The 13,151-nt window shown below is 28.1% G+C and overlaps 1 protein-coding gene across 1 annotated transcript; it reads left to right on the top strand.

The window, feature by feature from the left end:
• Window positions 1–555: 555 nt before the first annotated feature.
• LOC101268411 (transcription factor MYB15-like) lies at window positions 556–1,889 on the top strand. Its single transcript, XM_004243774.5, has 3 exons — window positions 556–915; window positions 1,017–1,146; window positions 1,259–1,889. The coding sequence occupies exons 1-3, from the start codon at window positions 783–785 to the stop codon at window positions 1,743–1,745; spliced, it is 750 nt and encodes a 249-aa protein (XP_004243822.3). The 5' UTR covers window positions 556–782; the 3' UTR covers window positions 1,746–1,889.
• The last annotated feature ends 11,262 nt before the right edge of the window (window positions 1,890–13,151 follow it).

The raw sequence follows: 13,151 nt of genomic DNA on the forward strand, positions 1-13,151 counted from the left end.
TAGTTTTAGTGCCGTTTGACCTTAAATATTCTCAAATATATTTGAGGATTTATGTAAAAAATAGTATTTGATTATATAACTTCCAAAAATATATTTGACAAATATCTCTAGTTCTCAAATACTAGAAAAATTAGTATTTGTGAACTTTTCAAATACCCCAATTTTTTCTACTTAAAAAAAATCCATCCGTTATAGTTTTTGGACTAAATTCGGTCCTAGTTTGTTTGTACAAAATTATATATATACTTATACAATTTTTATTTGAGCTTTGCTCTGAAATCACTTTCAGTAAAACATAATAATAATAAATTTTTTCGTATAAAAAGTAATGATATTTTTCTTTTATTTTCTCCCCCTTTTTTCAGTTTAATATTAATTATATGTTCGTTGTTATAACTTTTTATGAAATATATTTATCTAACTCTCAAAATCTATAGCCAAAACACGTTATAAAACTTCATCAAAAAGAACATCAATTTTTTTGAAATAGAGAGACGTAAAAAAGATGATGTGCATTGAAGGTAGCATAAAAAAATGAAAAGAAATGTTAAACGAAGGATAATGGAATTTTCTTTTAAGTAAAAAAAAACACCTTTTTTTTTACGAAGGCCCCATTTTTCAACGTGTTTCATGTTCTTCTCCCTTTCTATAAATAGGACTCAATCATAAGATTTTTGTTATTTAATTTTGTTGGAAATTAATGAACTTTAGCTATAGCTTCTTCACTTTGTAAATTTTAAAAAAAATAACTCTTTTTTTTTTTGGAGTGAATTAATTTAGAGATGGTGAGAACACCTTGCCACGACGAACATGGTCGTAAAAAGGGTACTTGGACACCTGAAGAAGATAGAAAATTAGCAGCTTATATTACTAAATATGGATCATGGAATTGGAGACAACTTCCCAAGTATGCTGGTAAGAATTTATATCAAGCTCGAAATCATTAAGTTTAATATTTTGATCCCGCCTCTGAATATGTAATTGATTATGATACTATTATTTTCTTGGTGAATTAGGCTTAGCAAGGTGTGGAAAGAGTTGTAGACTTCGATGGATGAATTATTTAAGGCCAAATGTTAAAAGAGGAAACTACACAAAAGAAGAAGATGAAATCATCTTGAACCTCCATGCTCAACTTGGAAATAAGTACGTTTTCTAGTTGAGCAGAGACAAATTCATGATATAAATTTAATGCATTCAAGATTGAATAATTCATTGTGTAGTGAGATTTAATAATTGTTAACATGTATGATATCAGGTGGTCAACGATTGCAAGTCACTTGCCAGGAAGATCAGATAACGAGATAAAGAATCATTGGCACACAACAGTGAAGAAGCGCGCTGATTATAACTCAAGTGAAGGAAGCAAGAAATGCAATAATAAGAAGAGTGAAAGTGATATTACTAAAAGAAAGAGTAATGTGGAAAATCAAAATGCAATTGGTGATAATAATAATAATAATAATACTATGCATGAAAATGTAATATTGGAAAATTCAGAATGGTCATCAAGTGAAGACTTATCCTCTATTGATTATCAACAAGACATTTTTCAAGAAGAATTAGCTAATTTGGAGGATATTACAAGTGGAAGTTTTTGGACACAACCATTTGAAGTGGATACTAAAATTGATTTTGTAGCTCCTTCAATTGATTATTGTGGACTCATATGTCCACCTTCACCTTTTATATCTCATGAATTTCTTTCCTCCTTTGATCTAGATCATTATGATTATAATTGGTAAAAAGAAAAAATTAGAAGGGAAAAAGAACTCCCAATGAAGTTTGATTTATCTTATATCATCATATTCAATCTCTTACTTGGAGATGATTGATGACATAGAATGTAATGTGATTTAAGATGTTTAATATATTACATTCTGGGTAAATTATTCATTTGTATTTCAGGTACACTTTATCAAAACTGATCTTAACGATAATAATGTAATTATTATTAAATATGATTTTTTAGTGGTCATTAACACTTTTTGTAAGTGTCTCTAAAATCAATAACGATATTGAATCTAATGTCGATGAAGACTTTAATACTATTTAATAGTACACATATTTATTATCGCTAAAAGTTATTTTTGTTATAACCATAAAAACAATAAAAAGTAGGAGGTTTTCTTATTTTCCCAGTATGAACAAAAATACTTTCTTTTTGGCTGTCTATTTGTCTTGCAACATGTTTCACCATATTTTTGACAAAGCTAAAACAGCAAGCAAAGAAGAAAAAGAAATTAATCTTAAATAGTCATATAAGCTATTTTTCATATAATAAAAAAAAAAAATAGTTTTAGTAGAGTATGTGTATACAGTATACTGATAATTAATAATAAGTAAGCAAGATTAATTAGTTTATTATGATTTTTTACTGATTATTTTACTTGTTATATTAAAAATAATATATGTTGCATAATTTATAAGATAAGTTATTTATTTAAAAAGTATCTTATACCTTATTTATTACAAAAAAAAAGAGCTCAATAAAACTCATATGTATTTTTATTATGTTATTTTAAAATAACTAATCATGGTGCTATTAATTACTAATTATATAATTTTGATACAACTATTCTCACAATTAGTAACCAAACTAAAAAAAAAGAAACATTAAATTTTTATCTCAAAATCGTCTATATACTTATTTAGATACCAAATAACTCGTTAATACAATTTACTACCTAACAACAATGTAGGGACAAGGGCGAAGCCATTAATATTCGAGTTACGAATTTTGGAAAAATTGAGTAATTTTTGCTCATACTTTAAATTTATGTGTGAAGTTTATTTAAGATGTATAAATAGGTAAACAAATTCTGCTTCATTTATTTGCAGTCAATGAAGATCTGAATTTTAATTATTCAGATTCACCTTATTCAGTATGTTCGTTTTTGAGGACTGAATCTTAATTATTCAGATTCAGTTCATTAGTTTGTTTATTTTATTTCTTTATAAACCTCTAATGTATCTGAATATATTTGAATGGATCATATTTGTAACACACTCTTAAAATTATTCATACAAAAAAAAGACTCCTATTTTAATTCAACTATGTCACAATAACTCATAAAAATTATTTTGTTATTCAATTAATATTTATTACAGGCTTACGGTTATAATTTCATTTATTCTTATTTACTAAATATACGTCTTTTACTTTCATAAATTAATCAATATATTTAAATTGATAAGCCCTCCCATGATATAATATTTAGCACGATTTTAGAAAATAAAAAGAATATTAATTATTTGATCGATAACAATAACAAATGTCCATTATAAAATAAAATATTTTCATAAATATTATATTACTACTCTATATAAACTATTTTACATTATATTATATTAGATTCTTAAAGTTTTTGAGTGCAAAGAATAGTCATATTAATGATGTAACTTAATGTTAAATTCTTAAAAAGTAAATCATATTACCTTGCTACATAAAAATATTCAAAATATTATTTTTCATAACAAAAAAATTATTTTACTAAATGGAGGTTTTTATAATATTTTATTGCTATAGCGTTAAGTTTTATATGTACATTGAATACAAACAGTCTCAATAATTCAGTGTTTAGATTTAACATCTAAATCTTAATGCTTATCTTAGTATGTAGATATGTATTCACATTGAAACGTCTTAATTTTAATGGAAACAAATGAGTCCTTAGTATTTGGAGTTCATATTAGAATCTTGATTAAATTCATATCGCGCATCGTAAGACCTATATATTTGGGCATAACGCTTTCAGCATAATTTTTTTCATACCCAAGATATAAACTCAAAATCTTTAATTAAAGATGAAATAATTACGTCACTACACCACGAACTCATATCGATAAGATTCGTATTATTAATATGTCAATTTCACTTTATAATGTAATCATATACAGAGTGTCAAACGTCACACTGGTGTGACATAAGCTGATTTTCATTTATGATAGCACCGGCCATTGAAGCTTCTATGAAGACAAAATGTGAACATTAAAATTGGTATTCTCATATTAAACATTGAACAGTGAAAAAACATTTTCTAATATTTTGTTGTGTTTGGGATTGACTTATTATCCACTCCACACAACTTGGCTGTTACCTAATACATAGTATCTTCCTAGTCCAATCAGTTATTTGTGGATATTGGTGGCTTGGCGGAAATATACCTTTTACAAATTAAATTAAAAATAAAATAATTTTTGTTTTATTGTCTTAAATTAAAAATACGTATTATTTGTTTTTAAGGATAAGTGGTGTTAGACAAACAGGAAAATTTGCGTGAATTTCACTAGTTTAGAAATCAATTGTTTAGATATATTTTTGTTTGTAATATTATGAATTTTATTAGATTTTGATATGTTTAGATGCGTGTATCTCGTGATATATACATACGTCCAAAATTAGGTATACTAAGTTCTTGATACAGTGTATCCAACTAGATTCACATGTATCCGGAATACATAACAAATCTCGTTCGCGTCTCTCGCCTCGCTCCCATACATTTAAATCTCCTAAGTAATGGATATCCCAAAATGCATGTGAATCACATCATATACATACATATACATGTATCTAGTGCGATTCACATGTATCTGAGATACATGACTATTTTGCTTGCTTATCTCCCCATCTCGCTCACATCTCTCCTATTTTAATGTATCTGATAGTAAAAATATATGTTTATAGGTGTAGACGTGTAGTATATGGAATAGTTTATATATATTAATGGAATATATTTGCTAATTATGTTGGTTATATTCATAAATGGAGATAGAAATAATTCAATGTTAGATAGTCTAATTATTGTCTTTAATTTTGGAAATAGTTTGTCTACGATATTATACTTGAGGATATTTCATCTACTAAAAGTGTATTCTTCAGTATTTTGTTGGCTTCTTTTAGTAGACTATTTGAAAACGAGCTAGGCAAAATAAATGAAGAAGAGAATATTTGTTCTCTAGTACACACTTCTATCATTTCCACATCTCTAGCATTAAAATATAATATACTCTCACAGTTTATATTTATGTCATTATTTCAGATATTTAGAGTCATCTATTTTGAATAAAAATGACATATAAATAAAAACGAAAGAATAACAGGAGATCTCACGATTTCATGATCATTTTACGTGAATCTATCTTAGTACTTATATAAGTAGTATTTATATTGATAAATATAGATGATTGTAATTTTTAAATAACAGGTTACGTATAAGACCTGTTATGAAAATTACCTATTATCATATACTTATGTATATCAGTTTATAATGTAAGAATATGCGAAATGTTAATATATGGAAAAAGAGAACTCTATGCATAACCATCCAAACAAGGTTACGATGTTACACTTTGTTTGGATGGTTGTTACTTGTCATCCGTTATATTCTATTATTAGTTTAACTATTATATTTATTTTGATTGCTATTTGAATTTTATTATGTTATATCATATAAATTCATAGTTAAGTAACAATGAAAATCCCATTTAATTTAACAATTGATTTGATTCTCATCTTTATTCTTTATCCTAAATCCTTTAGTTTTTATATATATAGTTGTATATACTAAGTATCATGTACCTTATTTTTCTTTTAGGTATATCATTTAAGTTATTGATGTGGGACATTATGTAACAATGTAAAACGATGCAATCTATCACACTCTTTAAAACTTAACACAATATGATAAAATATAAGGAAAATGCACAAGTACTCCTTAACCTATGCCCGAAATCTCAGAGACACAATTATACTATACTAAGGTTGTACTATCCACCTGAACTTATTTTATAAGTAATTTTCTACCCCTTTTTGGCTTACGTGGCACTAGCTTGAGAAAAAACGTCAACCAGTGTTGAGCCCACAAGATAGTGACACATAAGCCGAAAAGGGGTAGAAAATTATTAATAAAATAAGTTCAATGGGATAATAGGACCTTAGTATAGTATAAGAGTGTCTCTGGCATAAGTTGAGGTGGTACTTGTGCATTATCCCTAAAATATAATACAATAAATTATAAAATGTTTTATAATATATTATAAAATAATACGTAACAACCATCCAAACACCGTAAATAATATAATCAGTGATTAATTGATTTTATTTGACGTAAGTATATTTTGTCATACCACCGGCCATTGGATCTTCTAGTAAGATGTCACACAACACAAAGGCAAAATGTGAAACGATAGAAAAAGACGTATTCTTTCCACTTTCATTGTGTTTCCCATTGAATTTTATTATGTTGTATCACCCTAATCCAAAATGTTAACTTTTTATTTCCGATTTAGTGTTTGATATTTGAGAAAAATTACATGTTAACAAAGGTAATTACAAACATTATGTGACTATACTTAATTTAGATTATAAGATATTAATTTCATATCTAAGTCAATTAATCCTATTTTGATTCTTCTACTTTAATTTATTTAAAAACTAGGCTAATATATAATCCAAATTAATCTATGAGAAATTTTATGAAGATACTATTTTTTTGTTAATTTGATATAGTAAATATAGACATTATAAGAATAACTTTAGATACTTAAACAAATTATAATTTTTTTTATAAACTTAGTAAGAGTATTGAAATAGAGTGATTTATAACAACACAATGGCTAACTCTTGAATATTTAAATGCTGAAATGATAAAAGAAAATCATATCTTGTGGTGGTGGAAATAGAATCATATGTGAAATTGACTTGATTCTAAAGCAAGATATTTTCATTATTTTTTCTTAAAAGTGTCTTTTCAGTACACATAGCTTTTGCAATTTTATAACACTAATATTTTCCCTCTTGTCCTCTTTCTTTATATGATCTTCTACTTTTAAATGAAAGTGGACATTATTTAATTATATATAGTATATCTTTAAGGAAGCATTTGGAATATATTATCTTTTATTATTTTTTGTTGCTAATCTTCCAAATCAAAGGGAACAACCAAGAAAGTTAATTCTTCAACCTCTTTCAGTCTAAGGATCTTCAAAGAATTTTAAAGAAAGAGTTATTTGAATCCTCAAGTAGGGTAGTTATAACAGTTTTAGGAGTCATTAATTAACTAGTAAAAATCATTCTGAATGGTATTTCTTTCCTGTATTTCAAATACTTCGTACAGTGCCCAATAAATTATTGGGAGTTCTTTTAATGGTTTCAGTACCTGTTATTCCCCCAAAAAGAAACAAATAATAATTTGAAAAAGTAGAATAATATATGAGAAAGGATAATACTAAATGACCAGAAAATTTGGCCAGAATTTGGTCAAAAATTCAAAAAGTGTAAAATATCTTTTTTTATTTTAAAATAAATTCATTTTTTTACTACTCTTTTTTTCATTTAAAGGCATTAAAGTTAAAAAGATAAAAATATTTAAAAAGATAAAATATCATTCTGACTAAATTCTAGTCGAATTTTCTAGCTAAAAAGATTTTTCCATATTAGAAAAAGTACTTTTAGAACTTAAAGTTAGGCTTATAACAGTTGTGATGTAGTGAAGAAAAAAGATCAAGAAGATCTTCTATGAACTTGTGTGTGTTAGATTTACTCAACATATTGTTGTATTTCTCACTTTCATATGTGCTAATTTATAGTTATGTTTATAATAAATCACATTTTAAATGATCAAATTAAATTAATATATGTGGCAACTTTAAATAATCTCATTGGTGTATCTACTTTTAAAATTTTAGAGGGCATAGTTGCATATAAAAACATGTTTTTAAGACACATTGATATACATATGAATGCCTGAATTAATTAACTAACTTTTCAAGTTTAAAAGATTTCTGATAAAAACTTCTAACATATTTACAAGTAAAATTATGTATTTTTTTTTTTCATAATACATAATTTGGAAACTAAAAGAGAGAAGACCATTCATACGAATAAAATCTTGTACATATCATTAGAGCAACCTTAATATCAACTTTTAAGTAAAACTAAAAACTTTGGGTTAAATTCTTTATTTAGCTTTTTGTTTAAATTCAGTATAGAAATCGTAAAGCGTTCTATTAGAATCAAGATAGCTAGTTACACAACTAAGCAAACAAATACTTGTTAATAATTTAACATAGTTATAGTTTGAAGAAATTATTAACTTTTGCACTAACATATAACCATACTTATGTGGGCAATTCGTATAATTTGGCTCACAACTGTATAAATCTAGAATTTATATAATTTGGTTTCTAATTGTATAAATCCAGAGTTAGTATATATGCTTACTCTAGCTTGTATATAGTTTTCTTGTTGAACATTTGATTTGTATAAGTTTTGGAAAAAAATCCTAAATGTATAAATACAAAATTTATACATATTTATTGTGTTTGTATATTGGCACGCAAATTATACAAACAGAAACATTCATAGCAAACGAAACTATAGCTATAAAGCGTAATTAGGGAGGCTCTAGCTAAGAAAACTTATTAAATTTAATCTCTTTGCTATTTATGAAATTTACTCTTTTTAAGATATGGCATGCGACTTACATTTTCTTTGTTTGAGAATCATATTCTCTGTGATCTATTAATGTGTATCAAGCTAATTAACCATAGAAGTACATATATTTAATCAAAGCTAATATGATACAGATACACTGAAAAGAGTTATACATTAAATTGTCCATTTAATTATCTTACCAATCGTTGTGAGATACATTGAATTGTCCATTTAGATTATCTTTCCAATGGACGTGAGATACATTGAATTGTCCAATTAAATTATATTGCCAATGGTTGTGTGATACATTTTATTGTTCATTCCATCATATTGCCAAATGGCAATACCGGTGTGATACATTGAGAAATGATAGATATACATTATATGTTATACATACGTGTGTGTTTGTATAAGTTATGTGATACACATAATTTGATAAACATATAATGTGAAGTTATATTTGTATACACTGAGCGATAAGACTCTATTTGGTTTAAATATTCTTGAGATATTTGAAAGGTTGTAATTTTTGTTCATTGAAAGAATTAATAGAGAAAATAGTGAATTTAATTGTGGTTAATATACTGGTATAGTGGTATTGTGATTATGAGAGACATGATTATTATATTAATTAATGGTTGAGATGATGGTGGAAGCAAATAATAGAATAACAGCTAATTAAGGGATGAAAATCTTGTATAATAATTATTTATACGTTTTTTTTAATTTTATTTTGTTTTCTTTATTTTTTTTATATTTTGTAAAAGTTCTATTGTATGTTTCGTGAAAAGTCAAACTATTGTTGTACATGGGTTATTTATGTGGTTAAACTATAGCCAAAAAAAAAAAAAAAGTTAAAAATCTCAACTAAGATAGCAATGTGACGTAGTAGTTGTTTCAATTTTGATAATTGTTTTATATAGCAAAATAAATGAGATATCTAGGAAGGTCTTTGTGGTCTATAAATAATTCATTTATATTGTATAATAAGCTTAATAGGCTTCACGAAATTAACTCATTAAATTTATTATTTTACTCTTTATATGTAAAATTTATAAATTAATATCTCAAAATGTTATTCAATTCTGAAAATTTATGTTGTAAAGTGTATTTTATTTTAATAAAATCATTCAATTTTGAACCTTTTCAATTTCAAAATCATTAAAAAAAAGATTGGTGAATAAGTATATGAACTCCACAAATAAACAAAAAAAAATTTTTTTTTTTTATTTCTTTTACACCACCACCCATCCGCAAATTAAAATAGCGGATTTAGCTACATTGGTAAGTATATATTTTCAGTGAGTATTTTTGCAAGACATGTGTCATTTTTAGTGTCTTTTATGACATTAACTGTGGTTAAATAATATAAATGTATTTTTGAAACAAGTATGGGTATCAAACAATGTTAAATTAATTTCGGATGCGTGCAAGATTTATTTCTTTTTAGTTGACTTTAATATTTTTTAATCGATAAATTATTTTTTTGATATTAGATTTTAGAATATTTTAACGTTACTGTAATGTTCTTTTGCTACTCCAACTTCTTTATTATTACTTTAGTAATTATTTTTCTCTTACTAATAACATACACATGGTTTTTAGAGTTTAAGAAATAGATTTTCTTTAATTTTATTTATTCGTGGGTTCATGTTTGTCTAATATAAAGATATTTTTCCATGTTAGATTTGTTAATGTTAAATTTGGTGGAGTGATTTTGTAAAATAAAAATTCAAAGTTGGCTATTTTATTGATAGCAACCCATTTGTTGGGTGATTCGGATTTCGATGTCAAAATGTCAAATTGTTTTGTGGACGTCCTTCAAGACCTTGGCTATGCATTTAGTTGGCCCTCACGGCCAGTCCGACCCATTTTCAAGGTCAAACGAGCCCTCAAGCGCACATACCCCCATTTCGACGATTTTCGTGTGCTATAACAAACCATTTTTTGGGTGATCAGGATTTCAAGGTCAAAAATGACAAAAAATTTTGTGGACATCCGTCAAGACCTTGTCTATGAAGCTTTTTGTCCCTCACAACCAGTCAGACCCATTTTCCAAGTCAAATGAACCCCAAAAGCACGCATACCCCCCATTTCGATGATTTTCGTGTGCTATAGCAAACCATTTTTTGGGTGATTCGGATTCCAATGTCAAAAATGCCAAGATTTTTCGTGGACGTCCGTCAAGACCTTGTCTGTGCATCCGATTGGCTCTCACGGCTAATCCGACCCATTTTCAAGGTCAAACGAGCCCCGAAGCGCACATACCCCCCATTTTAACGATTTTTGTGTGCTATAGCAAACCATTTTTTGGGTGATACGGATTCATACGTCAAAAATGCCAAAATTTTTGTGGACGTCCATCAAGACTTTGGCTATGCGTCCGATTTTTTCTCACGGCCATTCCGATCCATTTTAAAGGTCAAAGGAGCCCCAAAGCTCGCATAACCCCCTTTTCGACGATTTTCGTGTGCTATAGCAAACCATTTTATGGGTGATCAAGATTCCAACGTTAAAAACGTCAAATGTTTTTATGGACGTCCGTCAAGACCTTGGATATGAATCCTTTTGTCTCTAATGACCATTCCGACCCATATTCAACGTCAAACGATTCCCAAAGCGCACATAACCCCCGTTTCAACGATTTTCGCATGTCATAGCAAATCATTTTTTGGGTGATCTGGATTTCGACGTCAAAAATGCCAAAACTTTTTGTGGACGTCTATCAAGACCTTGGCTATGCTTCCAGTTTGCCCTCACGCCTATTCTGACCCATTTTAAAGGTCAAACGAGCCCCAAAGTGCGCATACCCCCCCATTTTGACGATATTTGTGTGCTATAGAAAACTATTTTTTGGGTGATCCGGATTCCGACGTGAAAAATACAAAAAAAATAAAAATTGGACGTCCGTCAAGAACTTGTATATATAGATGGTTGTTTCTCACGGCCATTTCAACCCATTTTCAAGTTCAAACGAGCCCCTGAGCGTGCATAACCCTCATTTCTATGATTTTCGTGTGCTATAGCAAACCATTTTTTGGGTGATCCAAATTCCGATGTCAAAAATACAAAAAAAATTTGTGGACATCCGTCAAGACCTTGTCTATGTAGCTGGTTGTCCCTCACGGCCATTTCGACCCATTTTCAAGGTCAAACGAGCTCCGAAGCGCGCATACCCCCATTTTGATGATTTTCGTGTGATATATAAGTTATATCACTGGCGGATCTACGATTCTTTCGTTGAAAAATTACTTATAGTGGTTAAAATTTTAGTTTTATAAATATAAATATAAATATATAAATTGACATGTTTTGAATTAAAGGGTTGATCTATTGATTAGGAGCTTAGAGACACTGTATGAGGTCGTGTGTTTGCCCTACTAGCCTATTTATTTATAATTTTTTTACTATAACTTTTGACATCTCTTAATAATTTTTTTACTATTATTATTGAGATCCCTTAATGAAAATTCTGTGTCCGTCACTATACACTAATACACAATAGATTCGATCTCAAAAAAACTTCTATCTGCTCTAAGATTTGATCTCAAAAGAACTTCTATCTGCTCTGATATCTTGTTGTCTAACCATCTCATCTAAAAGTTTAAGCTGTTAGAGATATATTGTGAATATAATTTTTGTCGTCAAATTCAGGTGTTGATAATGTAGAAATAGATATGGCTATGCAAAAGGTGACAGTAACAGGATGAGCTGATCAAAGGAAAAATACTAAAAACAGTTAGAAGAACTGGTAAAAGAGCTGAAATATGGTAATTTTCTCATAATCCTGAGATGAGAAATAACCCTACTTATGTAACCGATCATTATTATCAACAACAAGGCTGCAGTGGTCCGATCACTTATTACGCCGGAGAACCACCGGCATCCACCTATAACTATTGCAAACACGGCTACGATAACTATGGTCGTGCCTATAGTCTTTATAGGGGCAACTCAAACACATTTGGTAGTCTAGTTGGTGATGCTTTTAGTGATGAGAATCCTCGTGGTTGTAATATTATGTAATTGTTGTTTGATGTTCTCAGAGTGTAAGAGTCCGTTTGAATTGACTTATAAAAAAATGTATAATATATAAATATGACTTTAACTTGATGTCAGTTGACAATTATGACCCTTAACTTTGGATGTGTACAAATAGACACTTAAACTTGTAGAAAATTGAACAAATAGATACATGTGTTCAACATGACATGGTACACGTAGAACGCCATGTACAACACAAAAATTTTCATGTAGGATGCCATGTAGAACGAATGTGTTAATTTGTTCAATATTATACAAGTTTAAGTGTTTACTTGTGCACACTTAAAGTTAATGATTATAATTGCCAAATGACGTCAAATTAAGGATCATGTTTATGTGTCATACATACTTTCTTCGATATAATTTTTTCCTTTGTATAGAAAAGTGAAAACAAACGTATAAGATATAGCACTCTAATTTAAAAAATCAACAAAAGGCGCTTGAATCTCTTCCCAAAAATTGAAAAATTTAAAGAGTGTAATCAATCCCCACATAAATAAGATGTGCGATGATTAACTAATGGAAAATTCATAATTGGTCGTATTTATATGTTCGATTGAATAAGAAACAAGATGATGATTATCACTGTGCAAATATCGAAGAACAAACTATGTATTTTCATGTAGACTTTATAATAATTATTAAAAATTAAGATACAAGTGAGTTGGTA

The sequence above is a fragment of the Solanum lycopersicum genome, chromosome 7 (assembly GCF_036512215.1).
Source record: "Solanum lycopersicum chromosome 7, SLM_r2.1".
NCBI classification, from domain to species: domain Eukaryota; kingdom Viridiplantae; phylum Streptophyta; class Magnoliopsida; order Solanales; family Solanaceae; genus Solanum; species Solanum lycopersicum.